Genomic DNA, 22,754 nt, shown 5'->3' with positions numbered 1-22,754 from the left:
TAACATCTAAAAATTAACTAGTAAATATAAGTAACTAAAATCAAAGATAAAAATCAATCAAAAATATATTTATACTGTATTTTAGATTTATGTAAACGTGTTTTAACATCTCAGTTTTTGGCCACTTTTGTACATTCTGAATTATATTTGGATTTTATTTATTTATTTGCTTGCCCACTGTGTGGTAACATTGTGTCTCGTACTGGATTCACATTGTATTAAATTGAATGCAGTGGCACATATATGAGCACACTGACTCTGGGCACAAAGCTATTCTTCATTTCCCTGAATCAGTGAGGTACTGAATGTGTTTGCTGATGGTACAGTACTGTGTGGTGCTGCAGGTGGAGCTGTTGCAGGCACTGCAGGTGAGCATGCGGTCGCTACAGGGCGAGAGAGACGGGCTCTCAGAGCAGCAGAAGCGCTTCACGGCTCTGGGCGGCAGCATGGAGGCTTTAGTTCAGGAGCACTGCAAACCCAACGAGAGAGAGAAGTATCGCATGTTTGTTGGAGACCTGGAGAAAATCGTCAACCTGCTACTGTCGCTGAGTGCTCGACTCGCCCGCGTGGAAAACGCCCTCAACGCGTTGGGCGACGACGACGACGACGCTGCAGAGGAGAGGGTGAGGAGCGTCGCAGGAAATAAGAAACAGACTTCCCCACTGAAATTGATTTATATTAGTTTCTTGCACTAAAATCTGTTTAATTTAATCCGTTTTAGCATGCTCATTTTCATTCATCGTTCTTAAATTTAGAAAAAGGGTTATTATAGTTAACTAATACTAAAATCGTTTTTTTTTTTACTGAAATAATATAAAAAATATTTTATACATACATTTTAAAAGTTTTTAACTTCTAAAAATTAACTACTAAATATAAGTAACTAATCTAAACTATTTGTCATTTATAAATATTTATTTCTTTATACAAATATTTTATATATTGATTTATGTAAAAAAAAAACTTTTTTTTTGCCATTTTTGTACATTCTGAAATATTTTACAATATATTTGAAATTAAATAAAATATTTAATTTCAGTTAGTTGCCAAATCTAAATTTCTCATTCTCATTTAGTTAAACTTGATGCACAAAAATTAATAACTATATAGACAAAAAAATATATACATCAAAAACACACAACAAAATGACTAATAAATCTTTGACTAAAATAAAATGAAAAGGGAAAAAGTCAAAACTAATTCAAAATATTAAAAAGTATAGTATTTAAATTATACTACAAAATAAATTAATGTAAAAATCTGATTTGTAAATAGATATTATATATAAAATGTTATAATTATAGTCAAATAATGTTTAGAACTACAGTAAATGGGACATTTTTGCTACTGTAAACACGTTTTTGCCTATATGAGATGCACAGTAATGCAAAAGAATTATTGATCATTTTATATGCAAATATGGTGTTTGCATACAAGTCTTAAAGGTACAGCAAAAATGTCCTGCTGCTGTCGAACCACTATATTTAGTGCTGTCACATCCTTGCAAACAATGTTTTTGTAAAGTGGCATTACTAATGACATGCATTACAGGTTTACAAAACAATTTGCGCTGAAATGTGGTGCACAAAATTTCAAACCGATATGATCAGGCATGTTATGTATCATCAAACGTTTCAAAAGAACAAGGAAAATGTGATTATCTGCTTTAATATGCCAGTGAACAAACAAAGATCTGGTTTTTAATGTAATCAGTCTGACATGTCTACTGCCCTGCAGAGCCACTTTTACCCATTCTGCTTTAAATAAGCATGTACAAAACAACAATTAGAGATAATTTTAGAAGATTACAACATCATAAACGCTTTGCCTGTTGGAGACGCCAACAAGCGCATAAACACACACCGTGCTTTAATATTGGGATAGTTGTGAAGGTCAATTTAATGCAGAAGTATTCATTTCTGTGATTGATAATATCAAATATTGCATAGGCTACATGTATAATAATAATGGAGAATAAGGAATTAAAATATTTCTAGAAGGCATATATCTCACTGCAAGACACGTCATTTTACCACTGACCAGAACTAACAACAATCCCAAGCTGACACACCTCAGACATTTAGATTTACTGAATAAAGGGCTGATCCAGATAATTACGCATTTCACACAAGAAATGCTAATTAAAAGAGGGAGTGATTCATTTCAGACACCTGTGTCTCAAACTCAGATGAGGACAGAGATAAAGTCTAATCTGTAAATTACACAGAATCAGCGTCATCACGAACTGAGGGTCAAGTTCATGATAATTAAACTTTGCTTGTTTGATATCTCATGACATAATGGAGTGTAAAATGTAGTCTAAATATTACGTGCAGTAATATTTGAGGTTTTGCACATGTGTGGGCATTTCAGAAACCTTTTTTTTTTTACAATATACCAGTCTACAACACTTATATCAGAGCAATTCCTATATCTGCAAAACAGCTTCATTTTAAGTCCTTGTGCTCCATTGTTTATTTTATTATTCCTGTTCAACAGGCATCAGGAACTGTACAAATAAAACCTACAGCACTGTTAGTATCTGTTTAACATCATTAACCTTAACACACATTAGACCTGTCATAAACACATCCTTGTTTGCGGAGTTAGCAAAACTAGTCATTCAGCTGATGACATGCTGAAACATTATTACTGAAAATAATATTTCTGTTTCATTTAGTATCATGTACAACTGTAAATATTTATATAGACTACTATTAAAAATGTTAGATTCTTGAATGTTTTTGAAAGATGTCTCACCAAGGCTGCATTGAATTGATCCAAAAATACAGTAAAGTCAGTAATATCGTGAAATATTATTACTATTTAAAAGAACTGTTTTCTATTTTAATATATTTTAAAATGTAATTTATTTCTGTGATGCAAAGCTGAATTTTCAGCATCTTTACTGCAGTCTTCGGTGTCACATGATCCTTCAGAAATCATTCTAATATGCTGATTTGCTGCTCAAAAAACATTTCTGATTATTGTTATTGTTGAAAACAGTTGTGCTGCTTTATATTTTTGTGGAAACCGTAATGCATAATTTTTTTCATGATTCTTTGAATAGAAAGTTCAAAAGAACAGCTTTTATTTGAAATAGAAATCTTTTGTAACATTATACATGTCTATACTGTCACTTTCAATCAATTTAATGCATCCCTGCTGGATAAAATGACTGATATGTTTGTGTGTGTCTGTAGGAATCGCTGCAGCTGAAGAGGAAGCAGTTGTGCAGTCAACAGGAAGACGCTCGTGAGCTGAAGGAAAACCTGGACCGGCGCGAGCGAGTGGTTCTGGACATTCTGGCGGGTTACCTGAGCGGCCCGCAGCTGCGTGACTATCAGCGTTACATCCGCATTAAACCCGCCCTTCTGATTCGCCAGCGCCACCTGGACGAGCTCATACGGCAGGGGGAGGAGCAAGTGCAGAGGCTGGAGGAGACCCTCCCCCCTGAGTCCCGCCCAAAGAACACTGACCCCGCCCCCCAAACGCCACATTGTTTTAACTCCACCCACTTGCCACGTCCCACCACTGTGACCTCACTCTGACTCCGCCCATCATAGAATAATGTCACTCACAGCTGAGGACGAATCAGAATCAACGCAATGCACACTGACAAGTGCCTTAAATGAAGGAGACTATTTCTGACTTTTTAAAGTATGGTAGACCATAACTGTGGTTTATCTACACTTAACAAATGCATAGCGCATTTACACTACATACTTAGCGTATAGTACAACACTGAAGCACAATGCTAATTCAATGGCACATAATGCCTTATTGTGATTGGCCGAAACACGAATAATTTCCAGCCCTGAACACATGAACCACTATGACATCACAAAGACAAGAAACTATTGAACACGCAAACACTTTGTCTATTTGAAATTCCTGTTGTCGATAAAAGCGACAGCTGATTATTTATGATTTTACGTTGTTTAGAAACTGTTTTGTACTCTGTGCGATGCTGTACATAATCCCCTCGTGATTTTAAAATGTAGATGGTTAAAAAGCAGAATAGATATTGTATTTTTGTAAGCAAATGACTAGCGAAGGTGTTTTTGGGCGGCTTTAACAGGTGCTATTATATCTAAATCAGAAACAATAATGATGGTTCATCAGCACTTGAACACAATATCAGTGCTTGGTTTCAATAGTGATTAGGATGCGAAACTGAATATCATTCACTACTCGACTGCATGCAGGGTGTTTTCTACTACTTGGTTTGATCACAATGCACATGCCCAAACTATTTTGCCAATATATTTTATTTGAATTTGTGGCTGTTTTTTATTTGGAGAACATAGTTATTTACAAAATATCTAACCCCTGCACATTTGTATGAAAAGGCAGCAAACTGTAGATGCTCATAATGGAAGCATTCATATCGGACTGTTCTTGTATAAGAGGCAGAACTGCTGTTGTGAATCGATACACATGCAATTGTTTTTTTGATGGGGCTAATCTGAAGAAATGGTTCCGCCATGCTTTACACTGTTTAAAAGCAAAAAGAGCACAATTGGAAGGCAAAATAAATTATTTTTTAAATACAACCTCATTGTTTTGCTGTTGCATTCTTTGCAGTTTTGTGATTTCTAATAAAAATAAAATACTGAGACTTTTTGTTTGATCATGTCTTGTAATACTATGGAAAATAATAATGTGACACTTAGCATATTGGTTGTTTTTTCTTATTAATATACATACAAAGAGTATACAAAATATAGATACAGACTAAAACACACAAGCTAAGTACAAAAAAAAAAAAAAAAAACTTATGTATAGGTTGGGAGAATTTAGTATTGTGGGTGTTGAGGGTATTAATTTCTTTGTGAAGTATTTTCTCCTTCCCTCCTCTTCCCAATAATAATAATAATAATAGCATATTAGTATAATAATAAAATTGTTTTCATTAAACAATCACTCAAATTTCAGCAGTTTTATACCGAAAAAAAATAATGAATCCCACACACTGCTAATGCTAGTAAATCATATTTTAATGCATCGTCATTGGTCATGCGACCTTCATCAGGCATTGTTTTCACTTAATGCCTAATGAAGGTCACGAGAACCACTGCATTAAACTAAACCAATTTCATTAATATACTAACTTACTGTGGATTTCAACAGTATATTAACAGGACTAATATACAGATAAAATAAAGTATTTTATTTTTGCTCTTTATAGGTATAATTCATGCACGTTTACATTACTATTTAGAAGCAGAATTACCTATATTTATGTCGAATGATTCAGATTTCATTGCCCAAAAATACGCGAAACATCTGAAATATTCACTTCACGTGCAAACCGAAAGTTATGCAGGTATGTTCTGAATGTGCAAATCAGATGCTCAAGTAAAAAAGGGCAGGGAAAGAAATTTCTGTGGTTTCTAGTAAAACTTTAAAATACTTCAGCATTTAGAAATTGCTCTTTGTGAGCATAATTACTGAAACTATTAAATCACAAATGCATGGGAAAGTCATGGAAATTGGTCACCTGGTCAGAAGGTGTGGGAATACATTCACCTTTATCTTGAAATAATCCCAAGTTACTTGATACCGGTCATAATATGGTCACTAGTTCAAAGAATACTGCAACAGGAAACTAGTGAGGGAAAAGAAACGGCCAAACAAACAATGCAATAGTAACCAGATAAGGGTAACAGCTAAACCATAGTGATATCAGGGCTGAGCAAGCAATCGGAGTCATTTAAACAGCAGCATGAAACTACAATATGCCTCATAAAGGTTCAGAGATTATGGCCTGATGAGAAATCAAAGAGAAAATGGTCTAAAAATGTAGCATGAAGCACAACCAAAAATGCTGAGAAAGATCTCTTGATTTCATGGTCCAACAATGTGATTGGTCCGTATCTTAAAGCACTGAACCAAAGGTCAAGACGGTTTAACAAAAGTCAAAGTCTTTGTGTTTTATTCAAATAATAAACCTGGAACATAAAGCTGCATCACAAAGTGTAAATATTATGCAAGACTCAATGCAGAGCAGAAACACAGCCAACACACCCTGACATGTCGAAACGTGTCGGCAAACACAACATTTCAAACCCACAGATCAGGCCGTGATGTTTCCATGGGGTAAAAAAATGCTCAACTGTGATGGGGAGAGAGAAAGAAAAACACCCTACTCCACCGGTCTGATCATACTAAACTCCTCTCCCAAACTCTGTTTTTCTGTATCTCTCAGATCAGAGAGAACGAAAAAAAAAAAAAACGGTTTAGTCCAGCATGCAAATCATCAAGCCTTGAAACTCAACAGAGAACTGAGAGCCATTCCCACTTCAACTCACTCCATAAAATGATTCTGAGAAAAAAAGAAAAGAAAAAAAGAGAGAAAACTTGACCTAAGTCACTCAGATGCTTAAGCAGCACTTAAGAAGGTCTGTGAGTTACGGTTGTTTTGGCATCTCCTCAGCAACAGCTGGAAGGTTCTAATAAACTAGTTGGAATTTGGAGGTTTTTTCTTTATCTATCATCCAACGTATTGAGATAAGCAGGAAAGGTGAGTTAAATATTAAACGGTCTGAACCAGCTAGGAGCTTATCTGTGGTATTCATCACGTATGCATACAGTGCTGGAAAGCATCAAAGTGTGAGATCATGTGAAGAGATTCACCAACTGCAACATCCAACTATGAAAAGCAAGAACAAAACCGTGAATGAGATTGAAATGCTCACATCGTCTGCATAGTTTCCTAGATTAAGTACAAAGGGGGCACAAAAAGTTTCCTGCACCTGCAGAGCTCAAGGGTAAAAACAATTACTTGGAGCAAAGTTGTCCCTGCAGAGGAAATGAAGAACTTGTTATGAGCAGAACACGCATTTAGATGATCCTCAGTCTGAAACAACATGACTGGGAATCTAATTTGTACAAGCAAAACACTGTGGCATATAAGACTTATTAAAGGGATAGTCCACCCAAAACTAAAATCCTGCCATCATTTACACACCTTCATTTCGTTCCAAATCTGTAAGGCTTTCAGTCGTCATATTTGAAGCGCTGCTTTTTTTTCCTTGGAGGTCCAAAACAACATTGGACCCCATTAAAATTCATTGCACAGATCAAAAAAAGTCCAACAGGTTTGGAACAACATGAGGGTGAGAAACTTTCATTTTTGGGAGAACTATCCCTTTAGCACAATGCGTTCATAATACAAGAGAGGTGTATAATATCGGCCACACTGTTTCAAAACACAGAAAACACACAAACTCAAATTTGGACATATAGTAACAAAACAAAACAAAAAAGCATTGTACTGTTCGATGCAAGTTTCCGTATTTTAATCATAAAATATAAGTGTTTTTTTCACCAGCAAAAAGTGCCACCACTGTGACAGACCAAGGTCCTTACAACAATCTAGCCACTAAAAGGCTTCTGGACTAGATGAGACCCTCAAGTGAGACTTGTGTTTGAACAGTGCAGCGATAGACGTATGTCTTTTGACGTTCACCTTGGTGGTGGCAGGTCTTGCGAACAGGTTTACTGGCATAGCTGGACTACCACTAATGCGTTTTTGTGGGGCGCCCAGAAGTTCTAAGATATCCCGTTGTTCGTCTTTGCTCAGATATTGCCATGGTCTCTTCCCGCTGCTGTCCCTTATCCGCACATCAGCTTTGAACTTTTGCACCAGGAGCCGAATGAGTTTCTTATGGCCGTGAATGGCCGCCAGGTGAAGCGGCGTGTAGCCACACAAGGTCTTTGCGTTGACGTCCAGAGTCATCCCGACCTTGTCGACGCCGTACCACAGCGTGTTTAAGACGCGATGGTCGCCATGTTTGGCGATCCAGTGGACAACGGTGAAGCCGGATATGAAGTCTCGCTTACTCAGGAGGTTTGGGTCGTCTCGGAAAAGAGAGTAGATGTCAGTCCATGTGCCTGATGCTGCTTTGACAAACCAGTCATGTTCTTTGGGGTCAAGAGGGATGGAGGAATGTTTGCTGCTGAAGGAACCATCATGCACGGAGGTTGATAGGCTTCGCACGGATCCAGCGGGCGAAGAAAGGTCTCTGAAACTTTGTCCTCGGCTAGAGGACTGCGAGACTAAGTTTCCCATGCTTAGAGTCGAGGACAGCAGCTGGAGACGGTTGTGCCGCGCCGAGATGTTGTCCTCTGGGAACGACTGATCCAGGTCTTCTCCGAGACTCCGACACATGCGACTCCGCAGACGGGACGTCAAGCGGCGGACGATGGGTCCGTGTCGGGTCTCTGGCGAACTGCTCCGCGTAGACGCCCTCGAGTCCTCGTCGACGAGGTGACCCATTGAGTGGTGCATGGGCATGATGGTGTGACTCGGTTGGTGGAGTTGCAAAAGCAGCCTTGCTTCCTGAGTCTGACGCAGGAAAGCACGTACATCGTTCCCGTCTTGTCCTGGGTCAAGTCCATGATCGCTGGACCACTCATTGCCATGCGGCCAACCGGTGTCTGGCGGAGTAGAAGAGGTGGATGGGATTGAGACACTATCCCGACTTGAGGATAGACTCGATGGGTGATGGATCTGCAGGTATGTCGCAGGGTCGTAAACGGACAAGCCATGAGACTCATATTCATCTTGCTCCTGGATCTGAAATCCATTAAACCCTCCGTTTGGTTGTAGTAGACTATCATTGCTTTGGCTTAAGCCAGCTTGGTGGTACGTCTGGGAGTGTATGTGTGGAGAAACAGGGCGGTCCAGAAGGCAAGGTGAGGACTTGTATATGTGAGACTGTCCGAGGGTCGAAGGCAAAGGCCATTCTTTGATGTGAACATCTGAGGCGCTTTTCCTTTCAACCGTAGGCGACACTCTAACCTCGTAGTAAGCACAATGTGCAGGGTTGACGAAGGACTGCTCGCAACCATCTGCTTCCCTTAATTGTCTCTGTTTGGCAACGTAAACACCGTTGTGCTCCAGCTCTGTTGCCTCCCTGGTTGCTTTCAATTCCCATGGCCTTTCAGTGCTCTGGCCGCTCCCATTTGAGCGACTGTCCGTGTCAGATGGGGCTGGTTTCAAAGGGCAGGTGTCGTTAACCTGTTCCTCACAGGAAGTAGATACAGCAGGTTGTTCCCTCCCATTTGGTGATGAAGTTCTGACAGCTTTGTCAAAACTGGGAGTAGAATAGTTGTTATTGTTGGTGAGGATACCAGCAACTGGCAGGATTTCAACGCGAGTCGGGATGGTCAAAGCAGCTTGTGTTTTCCTGCTCACCGCTTGTTTTGAGTCTCGTTCCGGCTCTCGGTTCTTAGCGACGTCTCCGAGATGCACGCGGTATTTTTTCCTCAGCACAACATGAGACACCCCCTCCTCCTGCCTCACAGTCGCCACAGAGTTCACATACCTCTTAAACAACTCCCGGTTCTGCTCTCTCTCCTCGTCCTCCCGCAAAAACCGCTTGTAGTGGGTTAACAAGTCCGCGTTTCGCACCGTCCCGCCGTTGTTGATGATGAAGCGCAGCACGGAGTCTTGTGTGAAGTCTGTGGCCATGCTCGCGCCGTGTGAATCTCTCTCGCGCAATCAAACTGAACTGAAGGAGCTGACAAGCGGTTTCGCCTGTTGAGATTGTAACTCCACCCACGGGTTTCTCTCTCAGTTCCACCTGCATACCTGCGTGCATCTCTCTGCATGCATATATTTATGTATAAATTAATTTGTTTTTTAAAAACTTTGGTATGAATTCTGGCAATGAATAATACTTACGATATTAAGTAAATCTTGTTACTAAACTGCTCAAATATACTGCACTGTAAAATATTATCAAAACTTAATTTGCTTTAAAATACGTAGACTTACTATAAATTTATGTATGAATTTATTATTTATATTGATACACAAGCATTAAGTAAGCAGTGGCACCTTGAAGTATTTGGGCACATTTGAGACGATTTGAAAATGTATAAATTCCACTGCATTGGATTAAAAAAAAGCTATATTTATTATATATATAAAACAGCATAATCACACTTTTCAATGAAAAGATTTCATACAATAAAATGTTTGTTTTAACTAAGTACTGCTCAAAACTCTTGTAGTTGAACATATAATTATTGTGATGAACTACACCTGTGTGAACTTGAGGACAACTGAAGCCATCCATTCATGTGATAAAAATGTAAACAAATAAAGTTAATGATGGAAATATAGTATATGAAATGCACCATACGAAACTGTAATATATTGCCCTATTCAAGAGTGATATTGTCATTTGTTACCTGCAAGATTATGTATAATTTTCACATATATACATTCTAGGTAAAGTTCATTAAAAAAATCCCCATAGTAAATTTTACATATGTTAATATTTATTCGATGGTTTTTAATTTAGCAACCATGTCGACAACCATATATATTTCATATATGCAACTTTATTAAACCAACATACAGAAAATCTGTATGTTTTTGTAATAAATGTTTTAAAAACGTGTATATTTTATATTTGCTTATATAATACCAACATGTACAGACAGGCTTTAGAATGGATATACATGCAGATGCCATATGTCCAAAAATGTATTAGACATACATAAAAATATAGGCTACATTTTATTGACTAGATGTATATGTTAATATATGAAATTGTTAAAATTTCGAATAAGTTTCATATATGTTTTACATCATATGACAATATATTTCATTAGTAGAAATGTGATTTATGTACATTTATTGCATTTGCATATGGGCAGCTGCAGGAACACATCACTTTTCCATCTGTGGAATTTGCTTGAACTTTGCTTATTAGATAAAACACTGCAATTGCAGTAATACACCAAATTCTTATTTGAATAGCTACATTTTCCATATGCCTCTCATTCTCTTGTCATTGTAGGCTTTAGATATTAAATAACCTTTTCTATGGCAACTCATCCATCATCCATTAGCTACAGCCCATAAATCATACACAGATCACAACAGACGAAGCAGAAGTCTGACCTGTGTCTCAGTTGCTCTCTTTTGTTAATGAGTGCAATGAGTCCACAGTAAAGATCTCAGGTTTCATTGTTAACAGGGATCCTTTAGCACAGCATTATTTCTCCACACACTCAGAAAAACGACAAGACACAAGCAGCTCAGTAGAGATTTTCATTTATTTGAGCATTGGGAGGTTTCTCAGCAGCAGCCTGGACTGTCATCAGCACCTCAGAGCAGGAGAGAGAGCTTTCGACAGGAAGGTTATGATCAGCAAAGGAATGGTGACAGTCTAAAGCTTCTTCTGTTAGTTCAGAATCTTACACACTTTATTCTACTCATTATAACAGTTACATTACTAGGTTCAGAACAAGCGACAAACAGATCATCTAACCAAGTCACGCCATGTGTGATCTAATGCCACGAACAACGCTAGCTCATCTTTAATGCTCAGTATAAGGAAGTGATAGGGACATTATCACCCTTCAAAAGCTCGCTCTCTCTCACACACACACACACACACACACACACACACACAATCACAACAAGCAATCAGACCCAGCAATGAATGAGTGTACATTTGTACAAAACTAATATACATCATCAGAAATGCCACTCTTTAACTATGGCCTTAAACAATAATAAAAATAACAATATGTAAATATATATTTATTACCATAAATATATATTTATTATTATTATTAAAATAATTGTTATTATTTTATTTAATAAAATAATATTTAAAAGCACTCAAAAGGGTTGAGGGCTGTGTTTGACAAAAAGTGAAAATGACAGATGAAATAAATGACAGGAAACAAAATTGGCAAATACATATAAAAAGAGACAAACGGGAACAATACCAGTTTCCACAAATGGAAAGGAAAATTTCAACTTTTTTTGCAAACATTTTTCCTTTATATATAGATTTTTTTCTGCTTTTTTAAAAGCCTTTGTTTACGTTTATGAAATGGCATCATGCACAGAGTATGTTTTTTTTGTTAGTATTTTTGGCCTCTCTCTTGCTCTGAGGTGAACCGATGAACGCGGCTGCTGCGGTTGTGTGATTGTTTAGCTGTTTCCTCTAGGTTTCTCTGACCGGTTGGAGAGGTGGGCAGGGGGAGGAGCCAGCGTTCTGCTGCGTCACCTGTAAACCCTGCCCTCCTCCCACCGTTTCGGCCGTGCACGTGGGCGCCCCCTCCTGGGGACTCTCCTCGTTGTACAGGCGCTTGATCCCGTCGAAATACTCGTCCACCTCCATGTGTTCCACCTTCCGCTTGGCCGAGGACTTGCATGTGCGGGTGGTGTTGGGGTCAGAGGGCGCTGTCGGGGTGGGGGAGACGTGCCAGGGGGGCAGGACTCCCCCGTCCCGAGGCTCCGGGGTGTTTGGCAGGGGATGGCAGATGTACACAGTGTTAGGAGGCAGGGAAGCCGTGTGTGTGGACAGGCAACGTGCAACCAGCTCTCGACAGCCAATCAGCTGAGAACTGTCGATCTGAAAGAGAGGAAACAGAAAGAAAATGATGATGAGATACACTACTGTTCAAACGTTTGGGGTCAGACAGTCTTTTATTCAGCAAGGATGCATTAAATTGATCAAAAGCGGCAGTAAAGACATTCATAATGTTACAAAACATTTCTATTTCAAATAAATGCTGCTCTTTTGGACTTTTTCAATTCAGCAAAAAATCCTGAAACAAATGTATCAGTGTCCACAAAAAATATGAAGCAGCAGAACTGTTTTTATTTATTTATATATATATGAGATAGATAGATTATAGGTTGTTTGCAAACACGTGATTCTGATGACGCGTGAAATGCAGCTGGAGGGCAGGAAATTATCCGAGCATTATCCGATTGGCTCCTCTCGACCGCAGACGCAGGTTTACAAGCCACATTTTCCTGTATTTTTCAGTCAATTTCTTGACTTTTACCTGCTTATGAACAACACATTTTCGTACACGATAAAATCTCCTTGTGTTTTCTCGGTTTGACCGATTTGAGCATTCATAAACATCGCAAAACACAGGCATCTTGATTTTCTGCTACTGATTCCTATGGAGAAAAAATTACTTCCTGCCCTCCAGCTGCATTTCGCGCCACAGCAATGACGTCATGTGCAAACAACCTATAATCAGAAATGTTTCTTGAGCAGCAAATCGGCATATTTGAATGATTTCTGAAGGATCATGAGACTAGAGTTGGGTATCGTTTGAATTTTATCGATTCCGATTCTTTGAGATTCCCAGTTTCGATTCCAATGTGATTAAATAATGATATCAAACATTTATCCTGTGTCTCTTTTTTGCAAACCATTTATTGGAGCTGAATACCATGAACAAAAATCAACATGCTACATAAAAACTTGACTCTTTAAGAGCCGTTTGTGTGCAAAAGAGAACGGCATGATTCGGGATAAATTGAGTTTTTTCTTTTTTTCCCCCCAATGGAAGTTGTGGTTCTCTCATGATTCTGAAGAAAAAAATATTAGACAAACAAAACCACATGTAATTTATGAATGACTCACTCAGGATGTACTTGTTTCATTACTGGATGAATCAGCATCCTTGAAGGAATCTCTTGTATGTTTCAAAGACAAATACATTTTAACAGACCCTTCTCGCCACCTACTGGCGTAACAATGTAATCGATAAATCTTCATTTGAAGTGTCAAATTACTTTCAAAAGGAGATTTACTCTGTTTTAATCGCTAGCCTACATATCAGAGCTTTTATCTGAACTATAAACTTTTATAACAGTGCTTCTGTGATTTGAATGTTTGTAACAGAAATAATGATTGAAAAGACTGTGAAGCTGTTTCATTCATATACATGACAGCTGCTCTCTTTAGGTCAGCAGCAGCGCGAATGCAGATTTAAATGCTCTAAATCACACTGACTGGTGTAATCATATGCTGCACGGACGAACCAAGTGATCACAACATTGTGATCGCACATGTAAAAGGTTGAGGAATGAAACAGATTAATTATTGTAATTTAGGAATAGAATCACGTTGGCCATCTTTAACGATCTATTAAATTAATGTCATGTTGGTGGTGACACCTCTCTTGCAACATGTTTAGCCATCACAGATATTATACTTAGCTTTTTTGGCTTCTCCTCGCAAATGCAGCAAAACTTTGGAGCGCTTAGATTAGTAAGCAAGTCCTGGCAGATAGCTAGGTCACACCGGTCCTCACAGATGAAGAAAAAAATAATAAAAAGCGCATAGGAATCGATAGGCGGAATCGAAATGTTAATGACAACAAGTATCCGATTCCTGACCTTAAGTATCCGATTCTGGATTCAGAATCGATTTTCGATTCCCAACCCAACTGAAGACTGGAGTAATGAAACTGAAAAATTAGCTTTGATCACAAGAATAAATTTACATTTTACAATATATTTAAATAGAAGTCTTATTTTAAATAATAATATTTCGCAATTTTACTGTACATAAATTTTGAACAAATAAATGCAGCTTTGGTGTCACACATATACTATTATAGTTTTTATATAAAAAATTATCTTTTCATTTTATTTTTATATTTAGCCTTTTTATTTATATTGCTGCCTCAGCAACAAGTTTTTATATTTTATGTTATTGTATTCAAGTTGCAAAAACACATTTTTGATGATTTTAATTTTAGTTTCAGTTTTAGTTAACTATAATAACCCTGTCCAACCCATAACTTTTAAAAGACTGCATACATCACATTAAAAGACAGTAATGTTCAATAAAGAGTCATTACTATTTTAAAACTGTTTCATTGATAGTGTTAGTTACTGAACCTGTATTGTTTAATGATGCATGACACTGTAAACCTGAACTGTGGGAAACTTTTTGAATTTTTTATCAACTGTATGACAGTCATCACAGTAATGCAAGGCACTTTTAAAGGTCTGTATTTTTACTTTCGCTTTGAGCTCACTGCTGGCATTGATAACAGAGTTTGCTCTGGAGAAGTGACTGACCGGGCCTCTTCTGAGTTATGATAAGAGTGAAAGAGCCTACAGAAAAGCAAACATGCGAGACAGATTATACATGCTACTGCGGCTTCAACGTATAGTCTGAGCAGATGAGTTCAACTAAACATCACGCATGAAAAGTGCCTCTGTAAGCGAGGAATAATGAGATAACTGGATCGTCACAAAACGTGACTGACGCGGAGACCTAAAGAAAACGTTTAGAGCGACCACAGAGCAATGTGATCTTCCTGAACACTTTTTCATCTGTTTGATGGAAGTGTTTGAATCTGATCTCCTGATGAAAATCTCAAGATACATTATTTAATTTTACAAAGTTCAATACACACTAACTCTTTTAATCCTATGAAGCCTGCTGTATCATATTGGTAATGCAAATTGTAAGGTCTCTAAATGATCAGACCTTTGCTGAAAAACCTGTTGCACACAATCTACTACAAGCCTTCTGTCATCTGATTGATAGTTTATACTTCTTTAACAAGTTGAAGGCCTTAAAACTAAGCATTTAAATATCATCCAAGACATATTATTGGGAAATATGGAGCGATGATTGATTTTTATATGCATTTATGTAAGTAGCCTGTTGTAAAGGTCTCATTCATTGATTTACATTACAAACAATCAGAATCACAACTTCACAGGTTTAAAAAGCACTGTATATTTCCCAGATGAACACTGCAGACTAGTAAGCTTCATCAGTTCTCACCTGTAATTTGTGCAGCAGGTCGACAGTGAGAGTGAGCCAATCAGGACAGAGTTTCTCCAGCTCCAGCGTAATGAGGCCGAGGGACAGCAGTGAGCCGCGCACCTGCAACAGTGCATTGTGGGCCAGACAGTCGAAGAGCTGCTGGGTGAGCAGAGCCACGTGCTGAGACAGGTTCAGACCCGACAATGCCATTTTCAGCCGCCCGGACTTACAGCTCAGAACCATCGCATGGAACTACAGAGAGATTAATAAAAATCTATATTTTAGTCTTAATCGGGTGAATTGGCAGTCATTCAGCACCAGCATGGAGAGCCAGGCTATTAACAGCAACCTCAATATTCCAACAACGAGGATCCTTCCTCAACACCCACATTAAAAAAAAACTATACGAAGCTAATTAGATATCACTACTGTAAAACCCCAATTATGAATAAGGTCATGGTGTATATGGTAAAAATTCACAGGTTCAGTGAAGTTAACAATATTACCTAACAAAAACTAACGTATACATTATACATATACATTGCATATCAAGAGCACATACATTATCTTTTTTGAGAGCGTTTGTTTATCTGCATTATCATGTCTGAAAGATGTTTTCTGTCAGATGTTAAATAGATCTTTAAAAATGTCTTTAAGATGTTTGATTTAGATTGACTGGAAAACATCTGTATAAAAAACAGTTTTACAAACAAAATGCTTTTTAATACTTATTTTAATAATCTTGGAGATACATGCGTGCTATCTGTGGACAAACTTAGCCAGACCTCCATTAAATTACAGATACTGTCAGAGAGCACTGGATGTGTGAAAGGAGAATTCAGCGTCTGTATGTAGAGCTGCAAAGTCTGCATATGTGTTTGAGAGGAAGTGCACTCACGATGTAAAGGAAGTCTAGTGCGGTGGCGGAGTGCAGGTCCCAGTTCAGCTTATCCAGAACAATCCTCTCCATCCGCAAGATCTCCGAAGGAGAACAGCCACATTTGCTGCTGGACGCCAGCTCTCTCAGAGACGGGATACGCTGCAAAACACATATTATATTAGCTATTTATGCTAGGATGGATCTATAAGTATGTCCAACTTTATCTGTATATATAATGCGTGGAGACGTGCTGATATTGCGTTTGGTCTCGTTCTGTCTCGCGTATCTTGTCAGTGTCTGCGCTTGCTTGGCCATTTGTTGTGAAAAAATAAGGAAAGTGTGTCCAGCTAAGTTCAATTAATATTTTGTTAGATGGGTATAAAAAAACGTTTACCGCATCAGTTGTCGTGTGAAGGCCTCCCTGTGTGAAGACCGAAAAGTGTAAAGACCATCGACTCTACCGGGCTGGGACACCGATTTCTCTCTCTTTTGATTTCTTTTTTCTACTCCTTGTTTCACTTCTGTTTCAGTTTTTATAGCCATTTCTTACTGTGTTTTTAGCATGTGTGTTTGGTAGTGTTATTTCTTAGGATTACTGATGAACTATACTGTCATGATTTGTATTTGTTATCCATTTTAATTTTAGTTAAATAATGTCTGAATTTATTATGTCTGTATAGGTCTTTTATTAAGTTTGTTTTATTTAATTTGAGTTATTTTAATACATACACACATATATACATACATACACACAGAATTTCTAAATGTGTATATATATATATATATATATATATATATATATATATATATATATATATATATATATATATATATACGTATGTATGTATGGTTGTACATATACATATATGTAGTTGTTTTTTTGGTGTTTGGCTTAGTGTTATGTTAGAATTATTATTATAATCATACCTTTTGTTCTTTAATATTTTGAATTGTTTTTAGCTTTATTTTTTGTTTTTCATTTAAATGTTAAGTTTTGAAATTTTGTTGTATGCATTTGCAATTTTTAATTAATTTCTTTATTTTTAAAATGTGTTTAGGTATTTATAAAGTTTTAGCTTTTAGTTTCGGATCTGTTTTTAGTTGTTTTATTTTTACAATTGATTACTTCTGTTGTCCTCATTTGGAAGTCGCTTAGGATAAAAGCGTCTACTAAAAGACTAAATAATAATAATAACAATAGAGTATACTTGAATAGAGTTATATATACTACAGTATATAGCAAATCTCAACTTGATTGCTTGTATCGTCACAAAATGTGAACTATATTATTGCATAATATTTACTGCATGAATTACTGCAAGTCACTCTGAAACAATGTGCTCTGTGAAAAGTGATATATAAATTGATTTGACTTAACATTAAAAGGTTATGCAGACAGAAACATCCACAAAAATAACAAATCTAATCTGAAATCTAATAGTTAAATAATGGCAAAATTTAGAAACTAAATTATAGTAACTGCTTCACTATGTTTAAGCCACATCATGTGGTCAGCTCAAGCCAGAAATGACTTTAAAGGGCTGCCAGGAAATAATCGGATTAAATATTAATCCAACTTTGGCATTTTAAGTAGAAACCAGTATAGAAATCTCAGTCGTTATATTTCTACAGATAATTTCTCACTGTCTTTCCTTTCATGAAGCAGCTGAAGGCAATGTTTGTCATCCTTCAGCCTCAGTAAAGGACACTGAAGGCTCATCAAAGTGGGGCTGATTTTAGACTTGAGACGTCAGAGATGTTCCATCCAGGGTCACCGTTTCCCACAGCAAAATTTAACTTATGCTGCATAAATAAAGCCACAAAAACCCATGATGACTAACGCTGACCAAGAATCTACTCTGTTGCCTCTTAGCATATTAATACTGCATTCACCTCATCTTCCTCACTGGTCTTAACAGCCAGGAAGAAACAAGAGATGGCAATACAGCGCAGGTACTTCGGACGGGCCTGGAAAAAAAGAAAGAGAGAGCGAGAGATTGATCAATAATGGTCCTGCAGTACTGCATTTCGTGCACTTTTATGCCACAACGGCAAATGGCAAATGTTTCTCACACACAAATGCATTTCCTGAGTTTATTTCCTGTTCATTTAAATGCCAAGGCACAATAACTCATAAGATCTGCAATGACTGATACGTATTTACATCTAAAAATACATCAAGTGCATTTTCAGTTTCTCTAAAAAAAAAAATTTTTTTTAAAAATTCTAGAATTGTCTCTGTAACCCTTCTGATGTGCTAAAAGAAAATGGCAGAGCAAAAAACATCCAATGTTCTATAATAAAACAGCTAAACTAAATTGTGACCTGACTTTCAGTAAATGCATAAATTTTAATGCATAAAATGCACAAATGCACATGCATAAATATTATACTGAATAACCCCCACAAACTTAAATGCATACATTAAAATCCATAAAATCCTAAATTTTAATGCATAAATTTTAATGCAAGAAATGCATACATACATTTATAACTTGGCACTGCAGAGGGTGGTGAAAACCGCCCAACGCATCACAGGGACACCACTTCCTGCCATTGAGGATGTCCAGAGAAAACGCTGTTTACGTCGAGCTCGCGGCATTCTTAAGGACTCCTCTCACCCTGACCATAGACTGTTTAACTTACTGCCCTCTGGGAGGCGCTTCAGGAGCCTCCGATCAAGGACAAGCAGACTCAGGAACAGCTTTTTCCCTACAGCTGTTTCCCTACTAAACTCTGCCCAATGATACCCCCCTCACACACCACTACAAACTCTTCACCCCTCTCCATCATTAAATCGGTTAAAAAACATCCACACACTGAGTACTATGTACTGGAAATTTTTATTTCTATGCACTTTCAATGTTCATTGCACTAGTATTTATATATCTTAATGTATAGCTTATTCATATCCATTTATAATTATATTCATAGTTTTTGCTCATAGTGTACATACATTTACTGCACAATCCATCTGTATAGTATGTTCATATCACCCATCTGTATATCATACTGATAGTATTTAAAAAATGTGTAAATTATGTCCATAGTACTACTGCCTTATTTGTATATTCTGTACATATGTAACATATTGTAGGCACTGTATATCCTGTACCTCTGCTTATTGCACTTCTGGTTAGATGCTAACTGCATTTCGTTGCCCTGTACCTTACATGTGCAATGACAATAAAGTTGAATCTAATCTAATCTATAACCTTATAAATGTATGCATTTAGTAATAACATCATATATAATTTATCATGCCAAGTATAAACTGAACTAGTACACAAGCTTGAACAGGTGAAATGCAGAAAAGAAAGAGAGAGTATTATTATAATTGTTTTTAAAAATAGGTGTTATTATGTGAAGTACCTATCATGGGCTGCAATTAAGCCAGCCAACACACGGCGAAAACCTGTTATGGACAGCTGGATAATGGAAAACGCCATAAACCCATAATCATTGACTGGGGCAGAAGACCTTGACCGGTCAGACGTTTTTAAACATTACCTTAATGGCAGAGAGGAAGTGATCCAGGATGCCGATGGCCAGGCAGAGGGTCTCTGGATAGAGCTTCAGCTGGGAATGAACATCCCTCAACCACCGGACGGCCTCATCACGCTTTTCAAGGGAAATATCTGTATCCTGAAGAAGAAAAAATGCATTTAATTAGATATATCATACAGGTTTGCATATGCATTAATCTAAACAGAAAATACCCAAATCAAACCCCTTATTATTGTCTATTCGCACAGACATTTATTAATAATAATGCATTTTATCATCAACTACAATTATTTTACTTCTACATTTTAGTTCAACTTGATATACTAAACTTACTAAAACTAAAATAAAATTAACAAAAATTACTGTCTTATATTGAAACATGAAATATAAAAATAAAAATAAAAAATTTAAAACGAATTTACACAAAACTATAATAGCATCTCAAATATACTAAAATAACACCGATGACATAATCCCGTCAGGATAGACTTGGATAGCAGACCTCTGACACGGTTTCACATGTGTGTGTGTTACAAACATAAACGCACCATATATACTAATAATACACAGACAACTACATCTAAAGATAACACAGGATCATCAAATTGTACTAATCCCAGTGTCTGTTTACCAAATTACAGATTTACATACAGCAAATCATAAACATTCAGCAGCATCGTAAGAGGCCCAAATTAAAGCACGTAATAATGATGACAGTATATTGCAACATAACTATTCATATATGCACAATGGACTTACACAGAAACTACCTTAATTTATCTGCATAGCTATCTGCCTCCCACAATGTTAACCAAACAAACCAGAGCTATCAGCTGACAGACTCACCTGGTTGGTAGGTTTCTTTGGCACGTAAGCCTTCCATAGTTTGGCTTCCCTAGAAACTGCCTTCTCTAGAAGAGATGACAGCTTCCGGCTTTCCAGGGGCAGGGTGAACTTCATCACGAACCCTGGAAAAGCCTACCTCCCCACTGGATACAGCTACCTGAGGGCAGAAAACAAAAAAAACATCTCAAAAATAGATCAAATATAATGTGTCATAAACCACAAGGGATGTATGAGCACCCTTGAAAATATGTTTTATTATTCAATGTATTTTTCATCACAGATTTTCTTGGTTGAATAAACATAATAATGTTTGTTAGTAGTATTTTGTCCAACCGGCTTTAAAAGACAAACAAATTTGTGTATATATATATATATATATAGGTTTTTGTTTATATAATTTTTGTTTATATAATATATTTATTATGTATATATATATAAATACAAACAAATGCATGTTTATATTTACAAAAAATATGTTGTGCTTATATATTAAATATATTTATATATAATATACATAAAAAAATTATATGTAAATGTATAAACATGTAAATATTTTCAAAATGTATACTGTATGTGTGTATTTATATATACATAATAAATATGCACAGTACACATACATATATAAACTTATTTTGGATGTGATTTATATATATATATATATTAGTACTGTCACCTGATTCATTTACAATCATATACACATATACGGTACTACTGGTTAAATGTTTTAGGTAAGATTTAGAAAAAAAATATTTTAAATCAGCATGGGTGTATTAAATTAATTAAAAAGTGACATTTATAATGTTGCAAAATATTTATATTTTAAAGAAATGTTGTTTCTATTCATCTGTGAATCCTGATAAATAAAATGCATCACGGTTTCCACAAAAATATTGGGCAGCACAACTGTTTTCAACAGATAATAATCAGAAATGTTTCTTAAGCAGCAAATCAACATATCTGAATAATTTCATCTGTAAGTCGCTTTGGATAAAAGCGTCAGCTAAATGACTAAATATAAATATAAATATACATAAAATAGCAAAAATTGTAATATTATAATATGTATACAAATATTATTGTAATATATGATACATTGACATTATTCCTACCGTAACTGGTTATGATTAAAATATTTCAAATTTAAAAAAAATATTTCAACAAACTTAAATCAAAAATACTTTGTTAAAAAAAACACAAATATTGATAAACCATCTCTGATCTGATGATAACGAGTTCACCTATTTTAAATTAAAAATGAGAACTGATTCTATTCATGCTATATAGATGCAATATGGTGTATAAAAGAATAACACCACTATTGTTTAATGTAAACAATGACATTAAACATATCTCAATATGAAATGTTGATAGTGTTGACGCAGTTATGTATTAGCAGACTAGCTAACGTACACAGCAACAGATCAATATACACGAAATCCCACACACCTAGCTACACCGAAAACACAAAAATAGGGTTTTATGTGTATATTAATGGCCAGTGTAGCTGGTTTAATAAAGCTAAATGAGTAAAAATATCCATAAAAGCTTTTAGAAACGGTTAGATTCGTACCTCCCCTGCAAGGTTGTGGGAAACGCAGATCATCCGGTCCATTAAACTGAGGTAAAATAAAGGAGCAGATCGGATTCCGTCATCTTTTTAAGCGTCCAGCTTCGCCTCCATGTTTGCCGTGAAATTTGATGGGGGTTTTAAAAAACTAGGGATCCTTCCAAACTGATATTAAAAATAAAATGAACGGAATATAGACACGGACGTCTACTTCCGAGGAGGAGACCGAGAAGGGAAGAACCACCTTCCGCCGACCTCCTCACCGCACTCAGGCAGCTGCACCGAGAACTTTTATATAAACTAAAAAAAGATCAAGAAAATTATTAAACGGTACAAATGCTAGAACGTAAACAATTAAATGTAGATCTAGTCGGAGCTTTAA

General features: G+C 36.6%; 3 protein-coding genes across 5 annotated transcripts in view; 1 reads left to right on the top strand and 2 right to left on the bottom strand.

Annotated features, from left to right (window-relative positions):
* The window catches only part of LOC306855471 (protein Shroom3-like), a 92,342-nt gene extending 87,710 nt beyond the window's left edge, over nt 1–4,632 (top strand). For both annotated transcript variants that reach the window (XM_079394215.1, XM_079394216.1), the window contains 2 exons: nt 345–623; nt 3,204–4,632. In XM_079394215.1, the coding sequence (XP_079250341.1) occupies nt 345–623; nt 3,204–3,551 (627 nt within the window). In that variant the 3' untranslated portion in view covers nt 3,552–4,632. The remainder of the gene's footprint in view (nt 1–344; nt 624–3,203) is intronic.
* A 1,287-nt stretch (nt 4,633–5,919) lies between these two features.
* Nucleotides 5,920–9,517, bottom strand: sowahb (sosondowah ankyrin repeat domain family member B). Its single transcript, XM_079395141.1, has one exon. It carries the CDS (start codon nt 9,479–9,481, stop codon nt 7,388–7,390), a length of 2,094 nt encoding a protein of 697 aa, XP_079251267.1. The 5' UTR covers nt 9,482–9,517; the 3' UTR covers nt 5,920–7,387.
* A 2,282-nt stretch (nt 9,518–11,799) lies between these two features.
* LOC306856395 (cyclin-I-like) lies at nt 11,800–22,642 on the bottom strand. 2 transcript variants are annotated; one of them, XM_079395666.1, is made up of 7 exons: nt 22,376–22,642; nt 20,806–20,962; nt 19,963–20,097; nt 18,346–18,420; nt 16,471–16,611; nt 15,591–15,824; nt 11,800–12,392 (listed from the first exon to the last, which is right to left on the bottom strand). In XM_079395666.1, exons 2-7 carry the CDS (start codon nt 20,917–20,919, stop codon nt 11,982–11,984), a joined length of 1,110 nt encoding a protein of 369 aa, XP_079251792.1. In that variant the 5' UTR covers nt 20,920–20,962; nt 22,376–22,642; the 3' UTR covers nt 11,800–11,981. The 2 variants fall into 2 exon arrangements, with proteins under 2 accessions (XP_079251792.1, XP_079251793.1); XM_079395667.1 differs by lacking the exon at nt 18,346–18,420.
* Between the last annotated feature and the right edge of the window lie 112 nt (nt 22,643–22,754).

Source organism: Barbus barbus, assembly GCF_936440315.1.
Source record: "Barbus barbus genome assembly, chromosome: 36".
Classification (NCBI taxonomy): domain Eukaryota; kingdom Metazoa; phylum Chordata; class Actinopteri; order Cypriniformes; family Cyprinidae; genus Barbus; species Barbus barbus.
This window is presented reverse-complemented; position numbering and strand designations above follow the sequence as displayed.

Bases quoted from the DNA above. Each gene is read 5' to 3' on its own strand.
- LOC306856395 (XM_079395666.1), bottom strand. From the start codon at position 20,919: ATGAAGTTCACCCTGCCCCTGGAAAGCCGGAAGCTGTCATCTCTTCTA. The intron at 20,098-20,805 runs GTGAGTCTGTCA...TTTCTTCTTCAG, and splicing joins CAAAGAAACCTACCAACCAG to GATACAGATATTTCCCTTGA. The intron at 15,825-16,470 runs GTGAGTGCACTT...ATCTCTCTGTAG, and splicing joins CACTAGACTTCCTTTACATC to TTCCATGCGATGGTTCTGAG.
- sowahb (XM_079395141.1), bottom strand. From the start codon at position 9,481: ATGGCCACAGACTTCACACAAGACTCCGTGCTGCGCTTCATCATCAAC.